General features: G+C 52.3%; 1 protein-coding gene across 1 annotated transcript; it reads left to right on the top strand.

The window, feature by feature from the left end:
* Positions 1-1,246: 1,246 nt before the first annotated feature.
* Positions 1,247-11,338, top strand: PRPF19 (pre-mRNA processing factor 19). Its single transcript, XM_024133405.3, has 16 exons — positions 1,247-1,471; positions 3,142-3,291; positions 3,476-3,552; positions 4,297-4,438; positions 4,522-4,595; positions 4,719-4,781; positions 5,668-5,709; positions 5,837-5,911; positions 6,239-6,314; positions 6,408-6,517; positions 7,763-7,918; positions 8,156-8,225; positions 8,454-8,539; positions 8,844-9,014; positions 9,161-9,266; positions 11,182-11,338. Exons 1-16 carry the CDS (start codon positions 1,453-1,455, stop codon positions 11,277-11,279), a joined length of 1,515 nt encoding a protein of 504 aa, XP_023989173.1. The 5' UTR covers positions 1,247-1,452; the 3' UTR covers positions 11,280-11,338.
* The last annotated feature ends 744 nt before the right edge of the window (positions 11,339-12,082 follow it).

Here is a 12,082-nt window from a genome sequence, read left to right as displayed (position 1 = left end):
TCCTGCTGTGTCGGGCACCGTGTTAGACTCAGAAACAACAGTGACCGGAACAATCATGGTTTCTGCCATCACGGACTTTACGGTCTAGCGGAGAACCCAGACAGCAAACAGATACTTGTACATAATTAAATAATTAAATGATTATAGTTATCCAGAGTGGCTCAGGGGAGAATTACAGGGTTCCGTGACTAAAATTCAGTCAGGGGTCAAGAAATACGCTCCAGAGAAAGTACCATTTAAGGTGTGATTGAGTTTACTTTGGAGCGGATGGGAGGGGAGGGAAAGAAGAGAGGGAGTTGAGGAAAGTGTTCTGGGCAAACATAACTGGAACCAGCCAGAGTGGGTAAGTCTGAGGACTTAAAAGGCCAGTGTGGATGCGCAGAAGGTGAGGACTTGCCCAAAATCACACAGCAAATTGGTAGTAGAGGCAAGACCAGAACAGTTTCTTGGCCAGTGTTAGTTTCTCTACCCATCTGCATCTGCGCCTTCTTCACTGGGTCTTTCTTTCTTTTTTTTTTTTTTTTGTTTTAAATTTATTTTTATTTTGTTTATTTATTTTTGGCTGCATTGGGTCTTCGTTGCTGCACACGGGCTTTCTCTAGTTGCGGCGAGCGGGGGCTACTCTTCGTTGTGGTGCACGGGCTTCTCATTGCGGTGGCTTCTCTTGTTGCAGAGCACGGGCTCTAGGCGCGCGGGCTTCAGTAGTTGTGGCACGTGGGCTTCAGTAGTTGTGGCTCGCGGGCTCTAGAGCGCAGGCTCAGTAGTTGCGGCGCACGAGCTTAGGTGCTCCGTGGCATCTGGGATCTTCCCGGACCAGGGCTCGAACCTGTGTCCCCTGCATTGGCAGGCGGATTCTTAACCACTGCGCCACCAGGGAAGCCCTTCAGTGGGTCTTTCTAAGCGTATTCCGAGAAACACTTGCCCGAGAATCACGTGGGTCACACACTGACAACGCAGACTCTCTAAAGTAGACCCCAGGAAGATGCATTTTAAGAAGTTCGTTAAGAAATTCTCGCATACACCAAAGTTTGCAAGACTAAGGTCTCACGGTCCCCGCCAGCTCCGCTTTCAAAAGGGTGTAGCTGAATTGATTGGCTTTAAAAGTCCCACTGCATCATGGGAAATGTAGTTTCGGATCTCCTTTCCTAGCCCCTGGGAGCGCTTTACGGAACGAGCCGAGAGGGCCCGGAAATAGCCGAATATTTCCTGGCGCGCCCTTTCCTGCCCGATTGCATTCTGGGAAAGGGCAGTTTCCGTTAAGTGCCAGAGGCTGGGGCGCGCGACCGGTCGCGGTTCCACGTGAAGCCCTACGCGAGCGTCGCTCGGCGGGGCTGCTCCCCGCTCGCAGCGGAGCGTCCCGGAAGCAGCGGGGAACCGGAAGTGGCCCGCGGAGGCTCGTGAAGCTGATCCCGGAGCCTGGTGTGAGGAGCCTTGGAACGCAGCGGCGGCGCCATGTCCCTGATCTGCTCTAGTGAGTATCGGCTGCGGTCGATCGCGGGTCGCAGGAGGCCGGAGAGCCGAGCGGGAGGATATGCGGGCCGCTGCGACGCCGGGGTTGGGGCGAGGTGAAAACGGGGCCCCCAGGAGGCAGGGCGGCGGCCTGTCAGCCCGGGGGTCCTCCTCCTTAAGCGTGGGATGCATTTGCGCTGCGCTTCACAGTTTACATAACGCCTCAAGCGTTTTGTCGCAGGCAGCACTGAGGCCACCCACCTCGTTTGCGCAGTGGAACTGAGGCCTGGATAGAGGGGAGCAGGTGCAGGGGAAGCAGGAAACCCTAGGGCTTGTGCAGGATCCGCCTCCGCTGGCGTAGGGATGCGGGCCTCAGTTTCCCCATCTGCAAAGTGAAGGCCTTGGCACTGGATGTTGTCTGAGGCGCCTCGCTTGGGTAGGCAGAACTTCTGCAATTTGCAGAAGTCGCACAGTGGGTTAGAGGCAGTGACAGGGCTGGAAGCCAGGTCTGTGGCTTCCAGCCTGACTCCGTAGGACTAATGAAAACAGCGCACATTTATAAAGCCTTTGTTGGTTTACAGCGCGCTTGCAAGACTGTGATCTCGTTATGTCCTCATAAGAATTCTCCAAAGCGGTAATAAACATCCGGTTTTACAGATAAGGATGTAAGCCTCAAGGAGACTGTGGCTTTTGTAAAACAGTACAGCTAGTAAGTGGCAGAGCTGCATGATGGAGCCAGGTTCTCTGATCCTGAATCCATGCTCTTTTCAAATGCCTTGTCCTGTCTTTCCTTTAGGTGTTTTATTGAGGCGTGCAGATGTTTTGCATTCTCATTGTTCATCCGGGTGTTAGTTTCTCATCTTTTTCTCTCTTGGCTTCCTAACTCTCAAGCCCTTTACTCTTCTCAGAACTTCTCCATACATCCAATACAAAGGGAAGAAGGAGCGAAAGGAAATGTGACTAGAGAAAGGAACCTTACACCTTAAAGAAATGACGGTGTGCAAAGTATTTTCACATTCATTGTTTGAATCTTGAGAAAGCTCTTTCCTGTTTTTCCCAGCTCCATCCTTCCTCTCATTTGCTCATCGGTTAGATGTTTACTGAGTGCCCGCTGGGCATCTGCATTGTTCTGGAAGGCAGAGACCAGCTATAATCCGTATCCTCAAGGGGTGTAAATGATACCTCTGTTGGGGGCTGTTGTGAGGATGAGTTAATCAGTGGAGAATGTTTACAGTCGCCCTTGGCACCTAGTAAACACCATGTAAATGCTTTTTGTTATCATAGCACTTGGCACATCGCTTTGTAATTTCTTTGTTTGAGAGTCCATCTAGGCTCTAGTTTGCGATTTGAATGGCTTCGTGTGTATCTCCCTGTCCTGCCGTATAATGGGTGCCTAAGCATCTTTGTTCAAAAATGAGATGGGCGGGGATTATTGACTGCCCTCTAGGTGCCTGGCGTTTAGCAGTCCTGTAGTAATTATTTATTGACTATCTGACTGCCAGGAGACTGATGGCGAAGCTAGTTAGGTGGCTGGAAAATGTTCTGGGTACAGTCCGAAACTGGCTTGGTGTCACGCCTTGATTCCTGTTAGCTGAGTTTAGGGACACGTGGTCTTGTGGAGGCCGGCAGTAGCTGAAGCATCCCCGTGGCCCTTTCACCGCCCCAGGCTCACTGCCTGCCTTTTCTCCGCAGTCTCCAATGAAGTGCCAGAGCACCCGTGTGTGTCCCCTGTCTCTAATCATGTCTACGAGCGGCGGCTCATCGAGAAGTACATTGCAGAGAATGGCACAGATCCCATCAACAACCAGCCTCTGTCCGAGGAGCAGCTCATTGATATCAAAGGTGCGTGCTGGCTGGCCTCAGTCCAGGGCCGTCCTAGCCCAGAGCCTGGGAGGGTGGGAGGGGGTGCCCGCGCACTCGGGGAGGGGATGACGGTCTGTTAGTGCAGGCTGAAGGGGAAAGGGTGGGGGAGGGATAGAGCGCCCTGGGTTATGGGTTTTCACGTCCACTTGCCCTCTCTTGGCAGTTGCTCACCCAATCCGGCCCAAGCCTCCCTCAGCCACCAGCATCCCAGCCATTCTGAAAGCCTTGCAGGACGAATGGGTAAGTCCCCGGAAGAGAACTGGTATCTTACCCACTTGAAAAGCAGGGATCACTGCACTAGGATGTGGGGGAGGGAGGGATGGAGCATTATTTTCTCTTTTGAGGGGAGGGTGAGAGCAGAAGAGGAGCCTGCTTCTTGCCCTCACACAGATCTGGGCTCCACGCTTTGTTCCATTGCCCGCTTGCCGTGTCCCTGGGCAAGTTGCTCGTATCCAAGTTCTGATTTTCCTGACCGTATGATATGGATTAGTGCCTGTCTCTCAGGGTTTTGGGAGAATTAGAATAAGATTAGAGTATAAACTTCAGGATGTCAGGGGCTTATTTTACTCATCGATAGAGCCCCAGCACTGAGAGCAGCGCCAGGTACATAGTAGGTGCTCTAAAACGTGAATGAACCACTACATCTTGAGGCTTGTCTGGCACAGTGCCCGACACAATGAGGGCCATCAATAAATAGCAGCTGTAGCATTTTTATTCCCATCTGACAAGGTGATGCCACGACATCTGAGATGTGCCGGTGAATTAGAGAAGATGGGAATGGGAAAGAGTTGGCTCCCACTCTTGTCTGTGTGCCCAGGGTTTGGCGTGTGTAGGAGCTCCGGAGCATCTCCCAAAGCGTTCAGGGTCACTCAGATCTTGCTTGGGTCACCAGTACTGGTCTAGTCTTCTTATCAAGGGCTGACTCTTCTGCTGGGTGCTCCCCGCGCCTCCCCGCCCCCTCACAGTGGCATCTCCCTTTCCCAGGACGCAGTCATGCTCCACAGCTTCACCCTGCGCCAGCAGCTGCAGACCACCCGCCAAGAGCTGTCCCACGCTCTGTACCAGCACGATGCCGCCTGCCGTGTCATCGCCCGTCTCACCAAGGAAGTCACTGCTGCCCGAGAAGGTAGAGCCTCTCACCTGCCATGCCCCACTCTGGGCTGGGCCTGTTTTATAATAGCCCATTTCTGACATCGTCGTCTCTCCCAGCTCTGGCTACCCTGAAACCGCAGGCTGGTCTCATCGTGCCCCAGGCTGTGCCGAGCTCCCAGCCGAGTGTTGTGGTGAGTGTCCCCCCAGCCCCGCCAGCAGCCCGCGTGCGTGCGCGCGGTGGCTCACACAGCCCTCCTCTGCAAGGGTCTCTGGCATGTCTGTGCTCCTCTCACCTTCACCTTTCTGCTCTTCAGGGTGCAGGCGAGCCGATGGATTTGGGCGAGCTGGTGGGAATGACCCCTGAGATTATTCAGAAGGTATGTCGTGCTCTCACTTGGTGGGAAGGCTGATGGGTCCTCCCTTTTCACTATCTGTCTGGAGTCCAATATGAATAAGAATCCCATCCATTTGGAGATGAAGTGGAGTGGTACAGAGCACAGACTCTGACTAGGCTGCCTGGCTTTGTGTTTTGATGTCACCAGTTATAAACTTTATGACCTTGGGCTGACTTAACCAGTCCTGTGTCTAATTTGCCTTCTGAAGTGAGGGTAATGGTACCTGCTTTATAGACTTGTGGGAATTTTAAAGATTTTGATTACTGTTAAGTATCATTTGTTGCTCTTATTAGGGTTCTTTGCAGATACTAAAACATTTTGTTACATGTCTTCATGTTTTTTCTTTTGAGGGAGACAGGACAGGAGTGCTCACTTTCATTTTACCGATGAAGAATCTGTGAAGAATGTGAGGTTCGGATTCAAAGGCTCAGCTCACAAGAGGCAGAGCTGGCCCCTGAGTCCAAGTCCAGTGCTCTGTTATACTCAGGGGATCCTCCTTAGTACGAGTTGATAGTGTGTGTCTTTTCCAAGCCGTTCAGGTTGTCAGCAGGCATCTCAGCTCTCATCTTAGTGGCGCAGGCGTGGTCTGGGAACCGTGCCATTTATTGCCTCTGTGGCCTTGGGCAAGTGACTTCACTTCTCTGAGGCTCAATTTCCTACTCTGTGAAATAGGGTTATCAACACCCACTTCATAAGGTTGGAATGAAAGTAAAAAGAGATAATGCACAGAAGCCTTTAGCACAGAGCTTGGCAGATGATGAGTTCTTGGTGATGCTTGTGAAAGCGTAGATGTGACCAGCATTCACCGTGTTGTTTTCCTGGCAAAATAATTTGTCTCACGTTGAGCCTATTCCCCTCTCTTCCCCAGCTTCAAGACAAGGCCACTGTGCTAACCACAGAGCGGAAGAAGGTGAGTCCTCCCAGGGTCAGGGGCAGGAGCTGGCCTGGAGGACGTGGCTGGCCCCTTAGGAGGAGAGGGGGTGGCCGAGGCCTGCACTCACTGCCACTTTTCTTGGGGGGCTTTTTCTTTCTCTCAGAGAGGGAAGACTGTGCCTGAGGAGCTGGTGAAGCCGGAAGAGCTCAGCAAATACCGGCAGGTGGCATCCCACGTGGTGAGTGGTGGAGTCCTGCAGACTTGGAGACATGGCCCTCCCAGGCTGTTCTGGGGTGGGGCAGGTCCGCATGGAGTGTCGCCAGGGCCTCTGGCCCTGCCCCGTTTCTAGTCTTGGCTGCTGAGTTGTCAGGCTTCTCTTCCTGCCCAGCTCTGGCTTTCCCAATAGCCAATGAGGGACTTACTGCATCCAGGCAGAAGTCCAGGTGCAGTGGGTGAGGAACAGAAGTCACTTGTGTTCGCCGGGGCCGGGGCCGGGGCGTTGGGTGGCTTTGTGGCCTGCCTTGATTCGGCCGTGACTGGGTTTGACGTGGCTCTCTCTGCACAGGGGTTGCACAGTGCTAGCATTCCCGGGATCCTTGCCCTGGACCTCTGCCCCTCCGACACCAACAAGATCCTTACTGGTGAGAGCGGGCCTGGGGACAAAAGTACCTTCCTCAGCAGAGGGACTTGGGTGGGCCTGACACATCTTTGGATCTCATTTTGGTCCTCTTCAGGTGGGGCAGATAAAAATGTCGTCGTCTTTGACAAGAGTTCTGAGCAAATCCTGGCCACTCTCAAAGGCCATACCAAGAAAGTCACCAGCGTGGTCTTTCACCCTTCCCAGGTAAGGGCTCTCCTAGCACCCTCAGCCCTCATTCCTGAGCCCTGTTTCAGTGGTTTAGGGTCCCAGGACCAGACCCCCACCCCGTTGCCTCCTTGGTGAAGTGACACGGGCCTGAGAAAGAGTGCTGACTCTCTAGCTATGGCAGTTAGGGGCCGGGTTTGGGGTCATGGGGTTGCCCTCTACTCTGTGTCAGAGCTTCTGAAGCGTGGCATTCAAACCGGGGGAGAAAGGGATTGTGTAGTTTGAAAAGCATATTCCTTGAAATGTTTTATGTTAGGAAAAGGAAAAAACCCTACAGCGTTTATAATACAAACTGTAGTAAACAAAGCTCAACAGAATCTTGCCTCATGTGTCTGAGAAGGACAGATGGGTCTGTATTCCTAAGGTCATCCAGGCTGAGGGTGAAAACTTGACGTTAACCGCTCTAAGGGGTTAAAACCGATGGAGAGCAGCTGGCTTAGAGGGTAAGCAGCTCGTTTGACCAGATTAATGACGTTATGGGATTTGAGTTTTTACGTCTAGGACAGTTTGGGACTGTAGGGCAAGTGGCTGGATCAGCTCTTCCCAGAGTCTTTTCTCTGTACCTTTAAGGAAATTAGAAATAGAAAAATAACTTAAAACTAGATAGATATATTCAAATTGAAGCACTGTTTTCCTGCTTACTGCGTGTTAACGTTGTTTCTCTTATGCAAGTGCATTGATGGAAGATGGTAGTGGGTTTTACCTTTTAGTTTTTAACGTCCTAACTAACCAAAATAATTGGTTGGTGACACCACGTAGGTTTTTCTGAGAATTAATTAACTTGCCCCCAAAATCCTTAAGTGTGGGATGCACTGGAACATGCCCTTGCAGCCCCTTCCGGGCCTGGTACTGTTCAGACCTGTGCCACCCCAGACAGTAGGTATTAGCTATATGTGGCTATTTAAGTAAACTGAAATTTAAAATTCAGTTTCTCAGTTGCACTAGCCACATTTCTCTCTGGTCCTGGAAAAGGGTTGTGGGAAATTTCCCTCTGGTGCAGTTATCCTTTTTACCACTAGATGGCGGGGCCTCCCGCCGTTGGCCAAAGGCTGTTTAATTTCCCATTCTAATAGCGTTTACCCTTGGGCCCTCTTAGGCATCGTTGGGCCAATGGGTGATTCCAGGCCGGGCAGAGCTGTGGCTGTCCCCAGCCCTCTTTTGTAAGATGGTTGTGGTCCATCTCTTCTCTGTCTCTGATCATCTGTCTCCTTGCGTTCCTTTCAGGAGCTGGTGTTTTCCGCCTCCCCAGATGCCACTATCAGGATTTGGTCTGTTCCGAACGCCTCTTGTGTACAGGTTGTTCGAGCCCATGAGAGTGCTGTGACAGGCCTCAGCCTCCACGCCACTGGTGACTATCTCCTGAGCTCCTCTGATGACCAGGTGTGGTCCCAGCCAGGGCCCCAAAGAGGCTCCTGGTCCCCAAACTCCTAGATCCTGGGAGGAGGGAACATCTTACCAACCCCAGCCGGTTCCTCAGAACCCCAAGGAGAATGTTGCCTCTACCAAGAGGGGCTGGCCTTTCCAGGGTCTGCAGGACTAGAGTCTCTGCCTTCCTGAGGGGCCACCAGAACCTGGGGACCCACTGTCTTACTGGCTCCGTTGTCTCTGTGTTTTCAGTACTGGGCCTTCTCTGACATCCAGACAGGACGTGTGCTCACCAAGGTGACTGATGAAACCTCTGGCTGCTGTAAGTTGCCTCAGAAGCGCTGGGCTCTTCATTTGCTACGTTTTGTGTATTGTAATGTTTTATTTAGTCATTTGCTCATTTGTTTTAAAAACACACTTAACCACCAGTAGCTGCTGAGTGCCGGGCGTGGTGCCAGCCCGGTGAGCAGCGGCAAGAGTGAGGAGCCTGCCTTTGCTGCACTGGGTCCCCTGGTGGGCTCTGACGCACGTCTGTCTCCCCTCCCCGCAGCCCTCACCTGTGCGCAGTTCCACCCTGACGGACTCATTTTCGGGACAGGAACCATGGACTCTCAGATCAAGATCTGGGACTTGAAGGTAGGACGTGGTGACCTCCATCTGCGGCCCAGGGCTGGAGCTCTTGCAGCTGTTCAGTGTGATGAAGTTCTTATGGCACCTGGCCCCAGGGGTGTCCCAAGAGTGGACAGTGGCTGTGTGTGTGTGTGTGTGTGACACAGTAGGTGTGGTCTGGGGGCCCCAGGCTGGGCATCCACCCCTGCTATTTCTGCTGGTGTCCTCCCTGAAGGATGGAAAAGGACATCTCAGAAGTAGGACTTTGATGAGCTCCATTTTCTCCCCCTGACCAGTGGGTGACATTTTACTCCCTGCCCCCCAACTGTAGGAGCGCACCAACGTGGCCAACTTCCCCGGCCACTCGGGCCCCATCACCAGCATCGCCTTCTCCGAGAATGGCTACTACCTGGCTACGGCGGCTGATGACTCCTCCGTCAAGCTCTGGGATCTGCGCAAACTTAAGAACTTTAAGACGTTGCAGCTGGATAACAACTTTGAGGTGCGCCCCCTCCCTCCCCGCAGCTCTCTTGGTCGCCTCTCCTCATTTGTCGGTTATTCACTGAATTACTCTAAACTGCCTCTGTTTATCCCCAGTTGCTCATAGTTTCTGCTCCCTTCATGTGACCTCTCTCCTGATTCTGGCAGGTAAAGTCACTGATCTTTGACCAGAGTGGTACTTACCTGGCCCTTGGGGGCACGGATGTCCAGATCTACATCTGCAAACAGTGGACGGAGATTCTTCACTTTACAGGTAGAGGCTGGCCCTGGGATCCTGAGGTCTCTGGGTGCCGTGGTCCAGAGGAAAGTGGGAAAATCTCACTGTGTTAGGAATTTCTAGGGGTAGGCTTGCATTTGCCAAGGCCGCTTTTAATCACTGTCTGAGGCAGTAGAGTTTAATGGCTAAGACAATGAACTCAGAGAGTCAGACTGCTTGGCTTTAAATGCTGGCTCTACCCCTTGAATCTGTGTGACATTGGGCAAGTTACTTAACCTCTCTGGAGAATGATAATAGTACAGTTGATCCTTCACAGATTCACCCAACTGTGGGTCGAAAATAGAGCAAAACTCGAATTGGTCACACACTGGCAACTGTTAACATAGCATTTATTTTATATTTACAGCTATTTACGTAGAATTTATGTTGTGATAGGAATTATAAATTATTTAGATATGATTTAAAGTATGTAGGAGAATGTGTGTAGGTTATATGCAAATACTATACCATTTTATATAAAGGGCTTGAGCGTCTGTGGATTTTGGTGTCTGTAGGAGTTCCTGGAACCAGCACCCCTCAGATACCAAGGGAGGACTATACATACCCAGTGGGGTTGTTGTGAGGTTTAGTTGAGTTTATATATACATACATGTATTTAGATGAGTTTATATAAATATATAAACATATACAAATGTACATAATGTGTAAATGTGTAAATACAGAATAGCAATACACATAAATATATGTGTTTAGAACAGTGTCTGGCACATAGGAAGGGTTTGCTACTGTCATTCAATGTTGTGTCTTAGTCCACGGTGGGATTAGAGCAGTAAATAAGGCAGACCCAGGGTTTGCACTAACGGAAATTCTGGTCAGGTTGGGAAGGCAGATGTAGAGTGACTTCGCCAGTAATTACTTAAGTGTGGTGATAAGTACTAGAGAAGACAAGCGTGAAATGCTGAGACAGTGGATAACAGGGTTGGCAACCTCATAGTCGTGTGGCCTCGGGTATGTGACTTGCCCTTTTGGAGCTGTAGTCTTCATCTTTAAATGGGCGTTTTGACACTGCAGATTGTGCCAGCTGGTGCTGTGGAGGTGCCTGCATGGTGACAGGGTGCCTCTTGCACCCTCGGGAGCTGAATGAATGGCAGCTGCTGTTGTCTTTGTTGATGAAGTTCTTGTCCTCGTTAGCAGGTTGGGGGCAGGGCACAAGCACCTTCTCCCACCCCAGATTCCACTCGGTGTGTGTGTCCCAGAGGTGGCCAGGCCTGACTGTGTGGCCCACGAGTTTTAACCTTCCCTGGGCCCTGGTGCTTTGATTTGGAGCAGAGTTAGGTGGAGTGGAGGGCTGGAAGCACAGGGTGGCTTTGTAGTGGAGAGCTGGTGGGCGGGCTGTGATCCTAGGGATTTGCACTGCTGCCCATGAACTGCCCAAGCCTGGAGAGGAGGGTTGCCCAGCCTCTTCTGCCCCTGCCCCAGCCCTGCCCTGCGCCAGGGGCCAAGTTTCCTGGAGTTAACCCCATGAGCTAGAACCACCTGATAGACTATTCCAGTTACACACAGGGAGTCAGAACTAAATACATACCAGCCAGCCGAGCTCCCAGTCAGTTTTCAGGCTTGAACCGGGCCGAGCAGAGCCGAATTGTAGCTGCTCCGAAAGCTTAGGTGGGGGAGACTGGCGTTCCACTCAGCCCAGCCACAAAAACCTGAGTGCCTGCCGTGGGCCAGCACCAAGTGAGGCCCTGGAGCTCAGTGCTGTGCAGGTCAGACTAGAGCCCTGGCCTCGGGGGTTGACAGGCCACGGGGAGGTCCCACGGGCAGAGGCCCGCAGGATGAGGACCCCTGACGGGCGAGGACTGGATGGGTTGGGAGCGTATCATCAGGGGTCAGTGCTGAGACCCCCGAGGAAGAAAAAAGCCTCCTCACCATTGTCTCTTGTCTCTCCCCACAGAGCATAGCGGCCTGACCACGGGGGTGGCCTTTGGGCACCACGCCAAGTTCATTGCTTCAACAGGCATGGACAGGAGCCTCAAGTTCTACAGCCTGTAGGCCCCGGCCCTCCTGACAGGAGCTGGGCCTCATCTCAGTAGTGGGGTAGCGTTAGGGGTGCGGGGGGGGGGCAGGGGAAAAGAGACTACTGGGGGGTGGGGGGTGTATGGGGCGGGACATTCGCATCATTTCCCTCGGGTCCGGGCGGCGGGCTGAGAGCCGCGGTGGCGTGGACCACCCTCATCCTTGCAGCCTCCGGGCCCGCTGGGAGCAGCTGTGGGGCAGAGTCGGGGAGCGGCTGAGCCAAGGGAACTGTGAAGGGGCTGGGCCAAGGGCTCAGGCAGGTTTTTGTAAGCAGCGATCTAGTTTTCATTAAAAAAAGAAAACACCAAACACAGCCACCTTCCTCTGTGTGTCTGTAGCAGGGAAAGTCAAGGGGAGGGGTACCGAGTAGGCCTCTGACCACCGGGATGCCCACCGTTCCTTTTTTTTTTTTTTCCGATTGCACAACAGAAATAAAAAAGAAAACAAAAAAAAACCTACAAGCCATTTGCCAGAATGACTCTTCCACGTCCCTGCAGGCCTTGACTTTGTGTTTATAGGGTCTCATGTCACTTGCCTCGTGGGGTTGGCTCCCACGCGAGCCTGGAAGAGAGGGGGGAAAGCTGAGGAGCTACCAGCACCTCAGGAGGGATTCCTCAGTCCTTCAGTCCGAGGTGACAAAATCTGTCCCAAACTAGCTTGAATCAGAAGGGTTTCTGTAACTCTGGTGTTTGAAGGTTTGAAATAGAGCTGGGCCCAGGGGAGACAGCCAGCAGACAGTAAATAAGCAAAAGACAGCGAATGCCCTGTTTAATTAGGGA

The sequence above is a fragment of the Physeter macrocephalus genome, unplaced genomic scaffold (assembly GCF_002837175.3).
Source record: "Physeter macrocephalus isolate SW-GA unplaced genomic scaffold, ASM283717v5 random_51, whole genome shotgun sequence".
Lineage (NCBI taxonomy): Eukaryota > Metazoa > Chordata > Mammalia > Artiodactyla > Physeteridae > Physeter > Physeter macrocephalus.
Note: the sequence above shows the minus strand (reverse complement) of the source record. Positions and strands in the feature narration are given on the sequence as shown.